Source organism: Bombina bombina, chromosome 9 (assembly GCF_027579735.1).
Source record: "Bombina bombina isolate aBomBom1 chromosome 9, aBomBom1.pri, whole genome shotgun sequence".
NCBI lineage: Eukaryota > Metazoa > Chordata > Amphibia > Anura > Bombinatoridae > Bombina > Bombina bombina.
In genome coordinates this window covers 88,583,472-88,602,962 of record NC_069507.1, presented here as the reverse complement: position 1 = coordinate 88,602,962, position 19,491 = coordinate 88,583,472, and the positions used below count along the sequence as shown (strand labels likewise).

At 39.9% G+C, this 19,491-nt stretch overlaps 1 protein-coding gene across 5 annotated transcripts in view; it reads left to right on the top strand.

The window, feature by feature from the left end:
* ANK3 (ankyrin 3) overlaps window positions 1–19,491 on the top strand; it is a 1,320,989-nt gene that overhangs the window by 845,855 nt on the left and 455,643 nt on the right. For all 5 annotated transcript variants that reach the window (XM_053692249.1, XM_053692250.1, XM_053692246.1 and 2 more), the window contains exon 7: window positions 2,315–2,500. In XM_053692249.1, the coding sequence (XP_053548224.1) occupies window positions 2,315–2,500 (186 nt within the window). The remainder of the gene's footprint in view (window positions 1–2,314; window positions 2,501–19,491) is intronic.

The following is a 19,491-nucleotide window of genomic DNA, read 5'->3' as shown; positions in this document are numbered from 1 at the left end:
AGTATCTAATTATTCCTAGTCATAGTCATTATTTCTGTTCTTTCATGCACAGTCTTACTTTCTTTCTTCATGTGCCCAGTGTCTTATTGTGTATTCCCTTATACCCAGTCTTATTGTCTCTTCCCACAAGCCTAGTCTTACTATTTCTACTCACATGCTCAGTATTACCCTGTACTGACTTGCCAAGTCTTATTGTCTCTGCTTATATGGCCAGCCTTGTCTTTGCTCACATACATATTCTTAAAGGGGCAGTAAACTTACAAACTAATGTTATATAATTCTGCACATAGTGCAGAATTATATAACATTAGCTTAGTGGCAGATTTATACATTAAAGGATGGCAGAGAATTTTTATTTAAAAGTTTGTTTTTCCAGAACGCCGTTCCTTGCTCTACTGAGCGGGTCTGGTTTTTCCTCAGCACATTGCGGTAACACTGTCTAGTCACAGCGTGCCCAGTCGCGCCACTAAACTGAGTGTAGCTCGCTCCCGCTCTGGTCTAGAAGACTATGTGCAGAATTATATAAGATTAGTTTGTAAGTTTACTGCCCCTTTAAAATGCACATTTTGCCTCCATGTCCCTTATCTCTAGTTTTCCAAACCTTTTTCCTTTATAAATTCATGGTTGTTTCGTTCTCTCCCTCTACCACACTCAGTCCTCTCATCCACAATTTAATCTTTTAATCTTGGCCTTCCCAGACTTGTGAATATCATTCTGAAGACAAACATCTTCAACTCTTAAAGGCTCATAACTATGTTTCCTCCCAACTAATGGCATACACAATCAATAATTATAAAAACAGAACTTATGTTTCCTACACTACTTTACTTCACGTAATCTCTTTCCACTGGGCTGTTAAAAATAAATTCAGCTAATAATATTCTTCTTTCAATGAAGTGGAGATGCTCCACCACCTGGTGGTCAACATACATATTTCAACCATTTGCTTGGTTCAAAAGATAGATTGATAGAAACAGAAGATGGACCTGGCACCACTAATAAAAGGGTCCCATGCATTAGGATTGTACACATTCTGTATAGACTGGCTGCTTTGGTCCCTCCCTAGCGCCAATGGTAGTTCTGACCCTGATGCTACGCACTTTACACAAAGATTGTTCTTTAAATATCCTACCTACATTATGCGGAAATGTCTCCAGGAACCTTACATAGCGGAGGGGGTTACACAGTAAATGCAGAGGGGACATTATTAATTTTCAATGACAAAAATATACTACTGAATTTATAATGAAATACACAGCTATATACATAGTATATGTGTACATAAGCGCAGTCTGTGAAAGAGTTACTCCAGTGAGTGGGGGTAAATCTGCAATGGGTTATTGCAGGGTGTACATATTGGGGCCAGACGTATGCCCCCAGGTGACCCTGCAGAAATGCCACTTTTGTTGTGTCAAGAAGCAGTGTATGGGGGTAGGGGGAGATGGCAGCACAGTTTGCCATAAATTGAGACTACCTACAGAACACCTAACAACAGTAGATAAGAGAGAGTGATACATGCAGTTCAGCCAATTAAAATTAATTAAAAACAAGGGATTATTTACAATCTAAAAAATGATGTGCCTCAAGTGCTTCACTGGAGGTGTATATTTTAAAAAAAGTTCCCTTTAAAGGAACAATGAACACCTTATTAGTACTAGATGATAGTGCAGTCTTGTAATAAACTACTCTACTGGGTGAGTTTGAAAATGTTTGGAATGCATTAACACTTTTTTTCTTTTTACTATAAGTATTATTTATTAGCCAAACTCCACCCCCACTTGCCTAATTCGGAGTAGCCTCTAGACTTGTTAATGGCATAGACTAGGCTAGCCACAGTCATTTTGTTACCATAATCTTCATTTTTCCCAGGACATACTTGAACCCAGGACATACTTGAAAAGGAGAGAAATCTCAATGTATCCTTCCTGGTAAAATATTTTATAAATAAATAAATACATTTGTTTGCAGTTATTATCTAATCATCTCTACTGAAACCAGTTAGGGGCAGATATGTGGAAGAGTTAGGTTTGTGAAGCCAGCCTTGTGCTCAGTTCAGACTTAAATTAAGGAAAATGGGGTAAAATTATATAATTAAAGGATATTTTAATGTTTGTTTTTTTTACTAAAAATAATTAAACATTTTATATTTCAGTCTTAAAGATTTTCTGTTTCTTTACCAGTCTCTAAGTCAAATTGCCTTAAAAGATGTTCAAACATTTTCTTTTTGAGACAATCAAAATTGTATCTAAACGTTTCTAATTTTGTACGTGATTTGTCTCTTTAATATTTCCTTTGTTCTTCTTTGTTCCTGCAGGATGGGTTTACACCTTTGGCCGTTGCCCTGCAACAAGGTCATGACCAAGTAGTTTCACTACTTCTCGAAAATGACACAAAAGGAAAAGTTCGCCTTCCGGCGCTACACATCGCAGCTCGAAAGGATGACACAAAAGCTGCCGCACTTCTCCTGCAGAATGACCACAATGCTGATGTGGAATCCAAGGTTTGTTGTCCATCTGTGATTTTCATATTGAATTGAAAAGTATTAAAAATAATTGCAGTTTATATGCTTCATAGCAAGTCAACACATTATGGAACACTCTTTCAGTATAAATATGGTGTTACCTGATTGTGTATTTTGTATACACGCTATGTGCAATGGCCTTTTAAGTTGCTAATAAGATTTTCTTTTATACCTGCTTACTTATAAAAGGGTCTTTTAGTTTAAGCCATGCATGTGCCCAAAAATGTAACTAGTTGGAATGTCTGCCCTGCTAGACTGAATAGCACTATATTAAGTTATGCATAATTTTGCATTAATTTTTCTACACAACAAATACAAATAGAGATATTATGTATCTGTAATAGTGAAAAAAATAACTATGCAGCTTTGAAACATTTAAGATAGGCTCCTAGAGGAAATCTTACACAATAAAATATTAAGTGCTAGATTAAAAAGCCGAGCACAAAAATATTAGTACTAGGGTGCTCTAACTTTTCCTAATTCAATAGCAGTTTTTTTTTCCTGCTCATATTACAAGTTGAAAGTAATATATCAGCGCTCGAGCGAAAGTCTAAGTTGCACTAACATTATTTAGTGCACCTTAGACTTAGATTTATTTCAGTAATAAATCTTTACTCTTAATATGTATAAATAGGATTGAAATACTTTATTTGAATATATTGTGCATGAGTTTTATTATGCATAATGCATAGCAAAACTCATTACTACTTCAGAAATGCAAAATTTACCAGCAGTAATGTGTATTGCAACTCATCACTTGTAATATGAGCTATAATAGTGCACTCTGCTATTATTAATGCCGCTCTAATAAAATGTTGGCCACATTAAGATTTTCTGGTAAACCTTTTTTTTTACCATCCACTTGTAATGTCAGATTGTGCTCTATTCTAAGCGCAGGATCGTACTAAGGATAATGCAACCTGCACTAGCAGTTGTGCTCTATCTATAATACCGGATTGTGCTTGGTTCTTAGTGCAGGATCGTACTAAGAGTAACACAGACATGCAGAAAGACAAGTGGCCTCTCAGTAACGAACAACATCTCAGTAGCTTGCATTATGGCAATTTACCACCTTGGAGCAGCCTCTTTTAGCCCAATTGTGGTTTACACAGAGGAGAACTCCCACCTTCAAGGTCAATCTAGCCCTAAAATACCAGGCAATTCCTCTCTGAACAAGTAACATGGCAACCGCAGCTGATTGTTTTGACCTTTTTGGGCCTCACCAGTGAGTTGCAGCCATATTCCTCTAAGCTCATTGGTCAAAGAGTCCACATCTGGTTTCCCCTATCACCCTTAGGGAGTCTTCCCTAGGGTCATATTACAAATACATACAGAAAGAGAAGCGCTCTGTCAGGAAAGAATAGCACAGCAGCTTGCTCTATGGTGATTTACCACCTGGGAGCAGCCTCTTTTAGCACAATTGTGCTTTTCGCAGAGAACTTTCCTGAAGGATCCTGAAGGATAACACACCCTGCACTAACGGTTGTGCTCCACTTGTAATACTGGATTGTGCTCTATTCTTAGCGCAGGGTCATACTATATATAATGCTATAGATAATGCACCCTGCGCTAGCAATTGTGCTCCACTTGTAATTTAGCCCTCAGTGAAGACATGAAGCACGTAGAACATAAGGATTATACTTAGTTGTCCCCACCCAAAATCATCTCTGATTATATATTATGTTTTTTAGAAATGATATATATCTAAGAACATGTATACCACATAAAAAGGGAAGACGCTTAAAGGGACATTTAAAAACTGTGCTTTGTCCCACCCTCCCTAAAGAAGCCAAAAAGCAAAATTTGTAACCTACATTTTCAAAATGCCGCAAATTGCCAAAACAATAATAATATTTTAGATCCACACTCATACAAATGGTCACATAATATAAACAATAGTTGCATTCCTGTATTTTGATTTTTATTTCACACTTGTGGTCCCTTGGTGAATAAACATAAAGTAAAAGGACATTAAAGGGGCACCGAACCCAAATTTTTTCTTTCATGATTCAGATAGAGCATGACATTTTAAGCAATTTTCTAATCTACTCCTATTATCAATTCTTGTTACCTTTATTTCTCTTGTAAGATGTATCGAGTCCACGGATTTATCCATACTTGTGGGATATTCTCCTTCCCAACAGGAAGTGGCAGAGAGAGCACCCACAGCAGAGCTGTCTATATAGCTCCTCCCTTAGCTCCACCCCCAGTCATTCTCTCTGCTTGCTTAACTGCTAGGAAGGGCAAAGTGAGTGTGGTGACAAAAATGTTAGTTTTTTATTTTCTCAAGCAAAAGTTTGTTATTTTAAATGGTACCGGTGTGTACTATTTACTCTCTGGCAGAAAAGGGATGAAGATTTCTGCAAGGAGGATGATGATCTTAGCATTTTGTAACTAAGATCCACTGCTGTTCTCACAAGGGCTGAAGAGTACAGGAAAACGTCAGTTGGGGGAACAGTTTGCAGGCTAAACTGCATTAAGGTATGTTCAGTCTATTTTTTTTTCTAGACAGACTGTGTTATTTCTAGAAAAGGCTGGCAATATCCCCATGAGGGAAAGGTAAGCTGTATTCAGTAAAAGAGGAATCTAAGCTTGCATAAAGGACTCATAGTTACTGGTGACACTAATAGGAAAAAACATTTTGGTTTAATTACAAATATAACGTTTTTTGAGGGACTTTAAGGGGTCTTTGTGGCTTATTTAAGGGTTATTAACCCACATGGCTAGTTTAAGAAACACTCTGTGGTGTTTCTTTTAGGCCCCATAACATCGAGTGAGGTGGGAGGGGCCTATTTTCAGTTGCACAGTTTATTTTCCTCAGAAGCATCCAGCTACTTCTCCAGAGATTCCTGCTGTATTTGAGGGCTGTAAAGAGGTTTTTTTCCCCACAAATCATTCCTAAAGGGCAGGTAGGCGCCACAGCAGAGCGGTGGCAAGGTGCTGAATGTTATTTTACCGGTTTTGACGTTTTTTCAATCCGGTTTTTACATTAAGGGGTTAATTGTTTATTTGCATAGTGGTGCAAAGTTACTAAGGCTTTATGATGCTACTGTAAAAAATGTGTTTTGTTTACTGCTTTTTTACACTGTTTTGCAGAGTTTGTGCAGCTTTTTTTCTCTTAAAGGCACAGTACCGTTTTTGTTTAAAGTGTTATTTTCTTTGATTAAAGTGTTTTCCAAGCTTGTTTGTTTCATTACTAGCCTGTTTAACATGTCTGACACCAAGGAAAATCCTTGTTCTATGTGTTCAGAAGCCATTGTGGAACCCCCTCTTAGAATGTGTCCCACTTGCACTAATATGTCTATAAATTATAAAGAGCATATTTTAGCACTTAAAAATATTGCAATAGATGATTCTCAGTTAGAAGGAAATGAGGGTTTAGCATCTAGCTCTCCCCAAGTGTCACAACCAGTAACGCCCGCACAAATGACGCCAAGTACCTCTTATGCGTCTAATTCATTTACTTTACAAGACATGGCCATAGTTATGAATAAAACCCTCACAGAGGTTTTCTCTAAACTGCCTGGTTTACAAGGAAAGCGTGACAGCTCTGGGTTAAGAACAAATGCTGAGCCGTCTGACGCTTTAGTAGCCGTATCCAATATACCCTCACAATGTTCTGAAGTAGGGGTAAGGGATTTGTTATCTGAGGGAGAGATTTCTGATTCAGGAAAGACGCTCCCTCAGACAGATTCTGATATGACGGCCTTTAACTTTAAGCTTGAACACCTCCGCTTATTGCTCAAGGAGGTATTAGCTACTCTAGACGATTGTGACCCTATAGTGGTCCCAGAGAAATTGTGTAAAATGGACAGATACTTAGAGGTTCCTGTTTACACTGATGTTTTTCCAGTCCCTAAGAGGATTGTGACTATTGTTACTAAGGAGTGGGATAGACCAGGTATTCCGTTCGCTCCCCCTCCTGTTTTTAAGAAAATGTTTCCCATATCTGACACCATACAGGACTCGTGGCAGACTGTTCCTAAGGTGGAGGGAGCTATTTCTACTCTTGCTAAGCGTACAACTATACCTATCGAAGACAGTTGTACTTTCAAAGATCCTATGGATAAAAAATTAGAGGTTCTCCTAAAGAAAATTTTTGTTCATCAAGGTTTTCTTCTCCAACCTATTGCATGCATTGTTTCTGTAACTACTGCAGCTGCTTCCTGGTTTGAGGCTCTAGAAGAGGCTCTCCAGGTGGAGACTCCATTAGAGGATATTATGGATAGAATTAAGGCCCTTAAGTTGGCTAATTCTTTCATTACAGATGCCGCTTTCCAAATGGCTAAATTAGCGGCAAAGAATTCAGGTTTTGCCATTTTAGCACACAGGGCGTTATGGCTTAAGTCCTGGTCTGCTGATGTGTCATCAAAATCTAAATTGTTGAACATCCCTTTCAAAGGAAAGACCCTATTCGGGCCTACATTGAAAGAATGTATTTCAGACATCACTGGAGGGAAAGGCCATGCCCTCCCTCAGGATAAAACAAATAAGATGAGGACCAAACAAAATAATTTTCGTTCCTTTCGGAACTTCAAGGGTGGTCCCGCTTCAGCTTCCCCTGCAGCAAAGCAAGAGGGGAATTCTGTCCAATTCAAGTCAGTCTGGAGACCTAACCAGGCTTGGAACAAAGGTAAACAGGCCAAGAAGCCTGCTGCTGCCTCTAAGACAGCATGAAGGGGTAGCCCCCGATCCGGGACCGGATCTAGTAGGGGGCAGACTCTCTCTCTTCGCTCAGGCTTGGGCAAGAGATGTTCACGATTCCTGGGCTTTAGTAATTGTGTCCCAAGGATATCTTCTGGACTTCAAAGACTCCCCCCCCAAGGGGGAGATTTCACATTTCTCAATTGTCTGCAGACCAGACAAAGAGAGAGGCATTCTTATGCTGTGTAGAAGACCTACATACCATGGGAGTGATCCGCCCAGTTCCAAGAGCGGAACAAGGGCTAGGTTTTTACTCCAACCTGTTTGTGGTTCCCAAAAAAGAGGGAACTTTCAGACCGATCTTGGATCTCAAAATTCTAAACAAATTCCTCAGAGTACCATGTTTCAAGATGGAGACTATTCGGACTATTCTTCCTCTGATCCAGGAGGGTCAATATATGACTACCGTGGATTTAAAGTATGCGTATCTACACATCCCTATTCACAGAGATCATCATCAATTCCTCAACAAAGGTGCTAGGGTCCCTTTTGTGGTTCTAAGACCGTGGGGTATAGCAGTGGCGCCTTACCTAGACGACATCTTAATTCAGGCATCGACTTTCCAGCTAGCCAAGTCTCACACGGACATCGTGTTGGCTTTTCTGAGATCTCACGGATGGAAGGTGAACATAAAAAAGAGTTCTCTCGTCCCTCTCACAAGAGTTTCCTTTTTAGGGACTCTGATAGACTCGGTAGAAATGAAAATATTTCTGACGGAGGTCAGAAAATCAAAACTTTTAATCACTTGCCGAACTCTTCATTCCATTCCTCGGCCATCAGTGGCTCAGTGTATGGAGGTAATCGGACTCATGGTAGCGGCAATGGTCATAGTTCCTTATGCCCGCCTACACCTCAGACCACTGCAACTATGCATGCTCAAACAGTGGAACGGGGATAATGCAGATTTATCTCCTCAACTGCATCTGGACCAAGAGACCAGAGATTCTCTTCTCTGGTGGTTGTCTAAGGACCACCTGTCTCAGGGAATGTGTTTCCGCAGGCCAGAGTGGCTCATAGTAACGACAGATGCCAGCCTGCTAGGCTGGGGTACAGTCTGGAAATCCCTGAAAGCACAGGGCTTATGGTCTTGGGAGGAATCTCTCCTCCCGATAAACATTCTAGAACTGAGAGCGATATTCAATGCGCTTCAGGCATGGCCTCAGCTAGCTGCGGCCAAATTCATCAGATTTCAGTCGGACAACATCACGACTGTAGCCTATATCAATCATCAAGGAGGAAAACTGAGTTCTATAGCGATGATGGAGGTAACCAAAATAATCCGATGGGCGGAGGATCACTCTTGCCATCTCTCAGCAATCCATATCCCAGGGGTAGAGAACTGGGAGGCGGATTTCCTAAGTCGTCAGACTTTTCATCCGGGGGAGTGGGAGCTCCATCCGGAGGTATTTGCCCAGCTGACTCAGCTATGGAGCACACCAGAATTGGATCTGATGGTGTCCCGACAGAACGCCAAACTTCCTTGTTACGGGTCCAGGTCCCGGGATCCCCAGGCGGTACTGATAGATGCTCTAGCAGTGCCCTGGTCCTTCAATCTGGCTTACCAGACGTGGCACCGTTTCCTCTCCTCCCACGTCTGGTTGCCAAAATCAAGCAGGAGAGAGCTTCGGTGATTCTGATAGTGCCTGCGTGGTCACGCAGGACTTGGTATGCAGACCTGGTGGACATGTCATCTGTTCCACCGTGGACTCTGCCAATGAGGCAGGACCTTCTAATCCAAAGTCCATTCAAGCATCCAAATCTAATTTCTCTGCGTCTGACTGCTTGGAGATTGAACGCCTGATTCTATCAAAGCGTGGTTTCTCTGAGTCGGTCATTGATACCCTGATTCAGGCTAGAAAGCCTGTCACCAGGAAAATCTATCATAAGATTTGGCGCAGATATCTTTGTTGGTGTGAATCCAAGGGTTACTCATGGAGTAAGATTAGGATTCCTAGAATTTTGTCCTTTCTCCAAGAAGGATTGGAGAAGGGATTATCAGCTAGTTTCTTAAAAGGACAAATATCTGCTTTGTCTATTCTTTTACACAAACGTCTGGCACATGTCCCAGACGTTCAAGCGTTTAGTCAGGCCTTGGTCAGGATCAAGCCTGTATTTAAACCTGTTGCTCCACCATGGAGCCTAAATTTGGTTCTTAATGTTCTTCAAGGGGTTCCGTTTGAACCTATGCATTCCATAGATATTAAGCTTCTATCTTGGAAAGTTTTGTTTTTAGTAGCTATCTCTTCGGCTCGAAGAGTTTCTGAGTTATCTGCTTTACAGTGTGACTCACCTTACCTAGTTTTCCATGCAGATAAGGTGGTTTTGCGTACCAAACCTGGGTTTCTTCCTAAGGTTGTTTCTAATAGGAATATCAATCAGGAGATTGTTGTTCCTTCTCTGTGTCCTAATCCTTCATTAAAGAAGGAACATCTGTTGCACAATTTTGATGTGGTTCGTGCTTTAAAGTTCTACTTACAAGCAACTAAAGATTTCCGTCAAACATCTTCATTGTTTGTTGTTTATTCTGGTAAATGGATAGGTCAAAAGGCTACAGCTACCTCTCTTTCCTTTTGGCTGAAAAGCATCATCCGTTTGGCTTATGAGACTGCTGGCCAGTAGCCTCCTGAAAGAATTACTGCTCATTCTACTAGAGCAGTGGCTTACAAGATTTGTAAGTCTGCGACATGGTCTTCGCTTCATACTTTTTACAAATTCGATACTTTTCCTTCTTCGGAGGCTATTTTTGGGAGAAAGGTTCTACAAGCAGTGGTGCCTTCCGTTTAAGGTACCTGTCTTGTCCCTCCCTTCATCCGTGTCCTAAAGCTTTGGTATTGGTATCCCACAAGTATGGATGAATCCGTGGACTCGATACATCTTACAAGAGAAAACAGAATTTATGCTTACCTGATAAATTTCTTTCTCTTGTGATGTATCGAGTCCACGGCCCGCCCTGTCTATTTAAGACAGGTAGTATATTTTTATTTAAAAAACTTCAGTCACAACTGCACCCTATAGTTTCTCCTTTTTCTTCCTAGCCTTCGGTCAAATGACTGGGGGGTGGAGCTAAGGGAAGAGCTATATAGACAGCTCTGCTGTGGGTGCTCTCTCTGTCACTTCCTGTTGGGAAGGAGAAAATCCCACAAGTATGGATGAATCCGTGGACTCGATACATCACAAGAGAAAGAAATTTATCAGGTAAGCATAAATTCTGTTTTTAAAAGCAGGAATGTAAATCTTAGCAGCCAGCCCATTTTAGGTTCAGCACCATGGATAGCGCTTGCTTATTGGAGGCTTACATTTACCCACCAATAAGCAAGCATAACCCAGGTTTTCAACCAAAAATGGGCCGGTTCCTATGCATCACATTCCTGCTTTTTAAATAAAGATAGGAAGAAAAATTGATAATAGGAGTAAATTAGAAATTGCTTAAAATTGCACGCTCTATCTGAATCATGAAAGAAAAAATTTGGGTTTAGTGTCCCTTTAAAGGAAAATAAACCTATAAATTGTCTTTTGTGATTCAGACAGAGCATAACATTCAGACAGAACAATTTCCTTCTAAATACAGGGAGAGTCCACAGCTCCATTTATTACTTGTGGGAATATAGAACCTGGCCACCAGGAGGAGGCAGAGACACCCAGCCAAAGGCTTAAATACCTCCCTCACTTCCCTCATCCCCCAGTCATTCTTTGCCTTTCGTCACAGAAAGTTTTTGGAGTAGTTCCTTATGAGGGTATCTGCCCTTCAGGATGGAACTGGAGTTTTAAGTAGTCTTGTTAGCCTCTCAGTGAGAGTATGGATGAAAGTCTTGAGATGCAGGGAGAGTCTTTCTGCCAAACCATCCAGACTCAGATTAACAGCTCCTATAAGCAATTAGCATTTACGAGTTTTGCTGCCTGCTTTCTTCACTTAAGTCCATGTCAGAGGTGCTGCTACTATCTGTCAAACTTGAAGAACCATGTTGCTGTTCCACGGATTGGATTCCGGTAAGATCGTTTCATTTTACACACACATGTTAACGATAGAAGACAGAGTCTCAGTGGGACTCCTTTATCTTTATGGAATCGAGGGTTAATATCTCCTGAGGGAGATTATTGAACAGTGGGGTCATTTTAATCATGTTTGTTATGTGATTTTGACTGCGTATGTGTACAGAGACATTTTAGGCTCTTAGACTATTACGGAACATACAGGTTATAGTGCTGCACAGTTTTATTAAATTGGCATGCTTTTGCTTAGCAGGGGTGACCCTGCATGAGGCACCATGTGATTAGGCATAGTCACGTCCCATTTCCGATTCCTGACCGAGTGGCTGCAGAGAACTAATTTCTCTACCTGTCTGGGTCATAGGAGGTGGTGAGTGCCCCAGCCATTGGGGGTTAGAGGTGCCAGTTGTGTTTTTGTCTAAACTCTCTTAATTAAGATTATGGAGGATTCTGATATAGAGGATTCCTCTGATATAGATTTTGATACCTGTGTATGTTGTGAGGAGGACTGGGTAAACCAGCCTGCTCAATTATGTCCCATATGCCGCAATAGCGTGTTCTCTTTAAACAATGTTGAGATGTTAGAGACCACTGAGCCGTCTACCTCTGCGGATTCCTCGTCCCATGAGGTACGTCCCCTAGAATCTTATCCTACACAAGCAGTTCCCCTAAGTGCCATTACTCTTTCGTCTGAGGGAGACTTTTTCCCCCCAGAGGTTACTGCACATTAGTTTGCCTCTTCCTCCTAAAGCGTAAGCGAGGGGTTAGTCCGTGCTCTCCTTCACATGGCCCCTTCAGGCCTTCGTTGGCACTGTGGAGGGGGTGTTGGATTCTGCCCAGGCAGGGTCTTCACCTTAGCTTGGGGATTCTTTGACTCTGTATTGCAGGCTATCTAGATTTCAGGTGGGGGTATCATTCTCTGGTGGATCCAGATCTCCCGGTATTGGGGAATTTTTTCGTCTTGTTCCCTCGGGGCAGTTCTGTTTTAGTCTCTTCCCTGTCAGTAGGGAGAGTTTGTTTCTGGGGAATGTGGATCAGGATTTTCCTATCAATTCTCCTGTTTTTTTTTTTTCTATAGAGCATTTGCTCTGGGGTCTGGATCTATACCAGTTGGGTGCCCTTGGTGAGTGGATCATTTTTGAGTTGTGAGTTCCTCCCACAAAGTCGGAGGAGTCTCACATTTGGTAGTGGGTGGAGGCCCTCTGTGGCTCTGGCCCAATTCTCCGTTCTCTGAGCGTGCTCTTTCAGAACGGATGTTTTGCTCTGTCTATCCAGAGGTTCTCCTGATGTGTATCTGAAGAGAACGTGTCGAATTTCTCCAATCCAATCCAATGGTTTAGGATTGTTGTGTTCCAGCTCTAGAGCTTATCTGAATCTAGCAATGCATCTGAGCAATGGATTATTAAAGATCAGTACTTCCTATTTAGCATACTGTTAAGTAGTTTCCTAACCAATTAAACAATTAATACTTTATTTAGATTGTCCTCACTTTCCAGTATGGCTTGAGATTTTTGCAGAAGAAACCATAAAATATAAAACAAATTCAGACTATAACGCCTAGATTTAGAGTTCTGCGGCCAAAGGGGTGCGTTAGCTAAGCGTGCTTTTTTCTGGCCGCACCTTTTAAATACCGCTGGTATTGAGAGTTCACAGAATGGCTGCGTTTGGCTCCAAAAAAGGAGCGTAGAGCATATTTAACGCAACTTCAACTCTCAATACCAGCGGTGCTTACGGACGCGGCCAGCTTCAAAAACGTGCTCGTGCACTATTCCCCCATAGAAAACAATGGGGTTGTTTGAGCTGAAAAAAAACCTAACACCTGCAAAAAAGCCGCGTTCAGCTCCTAACGCAGCCCCATTGTTTGCTATGGGGAAACACTTCCTACGTCTGCACCTAACACTCTAACACGTACCCCGAGTCTAAACACCCCTAACCTTACACTTATTAACCCCTATTCTGCCGCCCCCGCTATCGCTGACCCCTGCATATTATTATTAACCCCTAATCTGCAGCTCCGTAAACCGCCGCTACTTACATTATCCCTATGTACCCCTAATCTGCTGCCCCTAACACCGCCGACCCCTATATTATATTTATTAACCCCTAATCTGCCCCCCACAACGTCGCCTCCACCTGCCTACACTTATTAACCCCTAATCTGCCGTCCGCACGCCGCCGCTACTATAATAAAGCTATTAACCCCTAATCCGCCTCACTCCCGCCTCAATAACCCTATAATAAATAGTATTAACCCCTAATCTGCCCTCCCTAACATCGCCGACACCTAACTTCAAGTATTAACCCCTAATCTGCCGATCGGAGCTCACCGCTACTCTAATAAATTTTTTAACCCCTAAAGCTAATTTTAACCCTAACACCCCCCTAAGTTAAATATAATTTTATTCTAACTAAATAAATTAACTCTTATTAAATAAATTATTCCTATTTAAAGCTAAATACTTACCTGTAAAATAAACCCTAATATAGCTACAACATAAATTATAATTATATTATAGCTATTTTAGGATTAATATTTATTTTACAGGCAACTTTGTATTTATTTTAACCAGGTACAATAGCTATTAAAAGTTAAGAACAATTTAATAGCTAAAATAGTTAAAATAATTACAAAATTACCTGTAAAATAAATCCTAACCTAAGTTACAATTAAACCTAACACTACACTATCAATAAATTAATTAAATACAATATCTACAATTATCTACAATTAAACCTAACACTACACTATCAATAAATTAATTAAATAAAATACCTACAATTATCTACAATTAAACCTAACACTACACTATCTATAAATTAATTAAATACAATATCTACAAATAAATACAATGAAATAAACTAACTAAAGTACAAAAAATAAAAAAGAACTAAGTTACAAAAAATAAAAAAATATTTACAAACATTAGAAAAATATTACAACAATTTTAAACTAATTACACCTACTCTAAGCCCCCTAATAAAATAACAAAGCCCCCCAAAATAAAAAAATGCCCTACCCTATTCTAAATTAAAAAAATTCAAAGCTCTTTTACCTTACCAGCCCTGAACAGGGCCCTTTGCGGGGCATGCCCCAAAGAATTCAGCTCTTTTGCCTGTAAAAAAACCACATACAATACCCCCCCCCAACATTACAACCCACCACCCACATACCCCTAATCTAACCCAAACCCCCCTTAAATAAACCTAACACTAAGCCCCTGAAGATCTTCCTACCTTATCTTCACCATACCAGGTTCACCGATCGGTCCTCGGAAGTGTTGATCCAAGCCCAAGCGGGGGGCTGAAGAGTGACGTCCATCCTCAGGCTGAAGTCTGGATCCAAGCGGCGGCTGAAGAAATCCATCATCGGGCTGAAGTCGGAAGTCCATCATCGGGATGAAGTCTTCTATCAAGCCGCATCTTCAATCTTCTTTCTTCTGGAGCGGAGTGGAGCCATCTTCTTCCAAGCCGACGCGGAACATCCTCTTCAACCGACGCCTACTCGCCGAATGACGGTTCCTTTAAATTACGTCATCCAAGATGGTGTCCCTCGAATTCCGATTGGCTGATAGGATTCTATCAGCCAATCGGAATTAAGGTAGGAATATTCCGATCAACCAATAGAATGCAAGCTCAATCTGATTGGCTGATTGGATCAGCCAATCGGATTGAACTTGATTCTGATTGGCTGATTCCATCAGCCAATCAGAATATTCCTACCTTAATTCCGATTGGCTGATAGAATCCTATCAGCCAATCAGAATTCGAGGGACGCCATCTTGGATGACGTCATTTAAAGGAACCGTCATTCGGCGAGTAGGCGTCGGTTGAAGAGGATGTTCCGCGTCGGCTTGGAAGAAGATGGCTCCGCTCCAGAAGAAAGAAGATTGAAGATGCGGCTTGATAGAAGACTTCATCCCGATGTTGGACTTCCGACTTCAGCCCGATGATGGATTTCTTCAGCCGCCGCTTGGATCCAGACTTCAGCCTGAGGATGGACGTCACTCTTCAGCCCCCTGCTTGGGCTTGGATCAAGACATCGGAGGCTCTTCTGGACAGATCGGGACCCGGTGTGGTGAAGACAAGGTAGGAAGATCTTCAGGGGCTTAGTGTTAGGTTTATTTAAGGGGGGTTTGGGTTAGATTAGGGGTATGTGGGTGGTGGGTTGTAATGTTGGGGGGGGGGGTATTGTATGTGTTTTTTTTACAGGCAAAAGAGCTGAATTCTTTGGGGCATGCCCCGCAAAGGGCCCTGTTCAGGGCTGGTAAGGTAAAAGAGCTTTGAACTTTTTTAATTTAGAATAGGGTAGGGCATTTTTTTATTTTGGGGGGCTTTGTTATTTTATTAGGGGGCTTAGAGTAGGTGTAATTAGTTTAAAATTGTTGTAATATTTTTCTAATGTTTGTAAATATTTTTTTATTTTTTGTAACTTATTTCTTTTTTATTTTTTGTACTTTAGTTAGTTTATTTCATTGTATTTATTTGTAGATATTGTAGTTAATTAATTTATTGATAGTGTAGTGTTAGGTTTAATTGTAGATAATTGTAGGTATTTTATTTAATTAAGTTAGATAGTGTAGTGTTAGGTTTAATTGTAGATAATTGTATTTAATTAATTTATTGATAGTGTAGTGTTAGGTTTAATTGTAACTTAGGTTAGGATTTATTTTACAGGTAATTTTGTAATTATTTTAACTATTTTAGCTATTAAATAGTTCTTAACTATTTAATAGCTATTGTACCTGGTTAAAATAAATACAAAGTTGCCTATAAAATAAATATTAATCCTAAAATAGCTATAATATAATTATAATTTATATTGTAGCTATATTAGGGTTTATTTTACAGGTAAGTATTTAGATTTAAATAGGAATAATTTATTTAATAAGAGTTAATTTATTTCGTTAGAATAAAATTATATATAACTTAGGGGGGTATTAGGGTTAGGGTTAAAATTAGCTTTAGGGGTTAAAACATTTATTAGAGTAGCGGTGAGCTCCGATCGGCAGATTAGGGGTTAATACTTGAAGTTAGGTGTCGGCGATGTTAGGGAGGGCAGATAAGGGGTTAATACTATTTATTATAGGGTTATTGAGGCGGGAGTGAGGCGGATTAGGGGTTAATAACTTTATTATAATAGTGGTGCGGTCCGCTCGGCAGATTAGGGGTTAATAAGTGTAGGCAGGTGGAGGGGATGTTGTGGGGGGCAGATTAGGGGTTAATAAATATAATATAGGGGTCGGCGGTGTTAGGGGCAGCAGATTAGGGGTACATAGCTATAATGTAGCTGGCGGTGGCGTGCGGACGGCAGATTAGGGGTTAATAAGTGTAGGTAGCTGGCGGCGACGTTGTGGGGGGCAGATTAGGGGTTAATAAATATAATATAGGGGTCGGCGGTGTTAGGGGCAGCAGATTAGGGGTACATAGGGATAACGTAGTTGGCGGCAGTGTACGGAGCGGAAGATTAGGGGTTAAAAAATTTTTATAGAGTGGCGGCGATGTGGGGGGGCCTCGGTTTAGGGGTACATAGGTAGTTTATGGGTATTAGTGTACTTTAGAGCACAGTAGTTAAGAGCTTTATAAACCGGCGTTAGCCCAGAAAGCTCTTAACTACTGACTTTTTTCTGCGGCTGGAGTTTTGTCGTTAGATTTCTAACGCTCACTTCAGCCACGACTCTAAATACCGGAGTTAGAAAGATCCCATTGAAAAGATAGGATACGCAATTGACGTAAGGGGATCTGCGGTATGGAAAAGTCGCGGCTGGAAAGTGAGCGTTAGACCCTTTAATGACTGACTCCAAATACCAGAGGGCGGTAAAAACCAGCGTTAGGAGCCTCTAACGCTGGTTTTGACGGCTACCGCCAAACTCTAAATCTAGGCCTAAGGTTCTTACTCACCACAATAAAACCATGCAGGTTATGCTAAGTCATCCTACGAAACATCTAGAGAAAAGTATTTAAATTATAAACATGGACTAAAGATAATATCTTATTTTTCTATACATAACTTTTATTCAGAAAAAAACACTGAGGTATCATAACATTAAAATTGGTAACTGAACACTGATCACCTAATATCTGCAAATATATTGTCAAGCTGTAGGTAATAAAGTACAAAAATATACATTCTCAAGGAACAGTAGTCTTATATATAATAAATATACAGAGGCTCTGCACAAAATTCGTAACACTAGATAAATTACATAAAACATCAGTCGTTTTGTAATAAAGAAAATATATTTACAATTCCAACAAACATGTATACATTGTAAAGTGAAATGGGAACTATGTAATGCATAAAAATAGAGCATTCATGATTTTTCCGCCTATAAAATAAGAAATCAGAACATACCAGTTGAACAAAATATTATCTGTATAAACATGCTTAACAAAAATTATAAATGGAACCAGCAAACTGTAAAAATAAAATCAAAGCTATATAAGAGCTCTCAAGTAGCTGTATCAGGAAAGAAGGAAATCAGTAGGGCCACATTTATACTAAACTGCAAGTAAGAAATATAAAAATAAGATACAAGAGCTCCCTTCAGATACTTTTAGTTATCGTAAATTGTTTGAACTGTAAAATGTCCATGAATATTGAATGAATATATGGTTCTGCCCAGGAAATAAGCTTCACTTAGTAGCAAATCACCCCTGTCTTCTGCTGAGGAGAGTTAACATGTTTAAAAGAGTTGTCTAGAAGTAGTTTTGTTTTTGCTGCACCTATCCCATAAGGGGATTCTGTGGTGAAATAGTCATGAAAGCAAAAAGTGTGAGATATGGTGTATTCCATTTGCATATCTTACCCAGAGTTCTCTGGTGCATTGACAAAAATATAAACAGATTACTTCTGTGGAAAAAGCAAGTGGGGATACTTGTCCAGATGTGCTAATTAGCTATATAATGCATTTATTATACAATACATTTTGTGGTTATTTTTGAAAAGGAGGATTTAAATCCCACACATTTATAGAGTATAACTTAAATGAATAGTGAGATATCCAAATTATCCAAAAAAGTTATTGATTTTTTTTTCTTTTAAGTGATCAGATTTAACATGCCTACAGCCAGCTGACGGTAGGCAAATCAATTAAATGTACCTAGATCAATACCTTTTGTTTTCTTCTTTTAAAAAGTGCAGTTATACTATACCAAATGAGCCAGTGACCCATTGTGCAAACGTATAAAAAATACTCTTTCGCCTCTGTTATTGGTTTTATTTTTATATGATCACATTTTGCATACATCTTTAAGCCAACTGGTTGCATGAGATGTAAAAAACAATATGCGTAGATGAATACCTTGGGTTGTCTACTTTTAAAATATATGTATATTTTTGTTGGTCGGTTTTGAAAAATTGGTCTTTTGACCCATTTCCCGAACATATAAAAAAAAACATTTTTTTTTTTAGAACTGTGATGTACAGCTGCAAATAGAGGCCTTTTAATTACCAAAAACAATGACAGACCCATACATGACTGGTTTATACAACAACATGTTAACTAGGCCATATAGTTTTGTTGGTCAGTTTTGAGAATTTGGCATTTATGCCATACCAAATGAGCCATTGACCCATTGCCTGAACATATTAAAAATCCTCTTTCGGAAATGTGATGCACAGCTGCAATTACAGGCCTTCTAATTACTAAACCCAATGACAAACCCATAGATGTGTGGTACTCCTGAACATAGGAGATCATAAATGAGATTTTAGGGCCATTTGTGATTGCACAGGTTGTATGTAAATAATTTCAGTGAGAAACCCAAAGTGTATATATATATATATATATATATATATATATATATATATATATATAATCACATTTGGCAAACATTTTTCAGCCAACTGGTAGCATGAAATGCAAAACAAAAGATCAATATATACAGAATGAGAAGCGCTCTCTCAGGAACGAACAACAGCTCGTAGCTTGTTCTATGGCAATTTTCCACCTGGGAGCAGCCTTTTTTAGCCCAATTGTGCTTTTTACAGAGAAGGACTTTCTTGAAGTATATCAGTCTGACCCCACCTAACAAGGTCAGTGCAGCTCTGAAATACCAGGCAATTCCTTTTCTCAACAAGTAACATGGCAACCCCAGAGGATAATTTTGGCCTTTTTTGGGCCTCATCTAGGGTTGCCACCTGCCCCGGTTTCACCGGGACAGTCCCGGTCTGAGGCTCTGTGTCCCGTGTCCCGGAACTAGCCTCAAATGCCCCGGGCTAAACGCTCCCCTGGCGCAGCAAGCAGCAGTGAGCAGAGTGACTTTAAAAAAACTTTAGC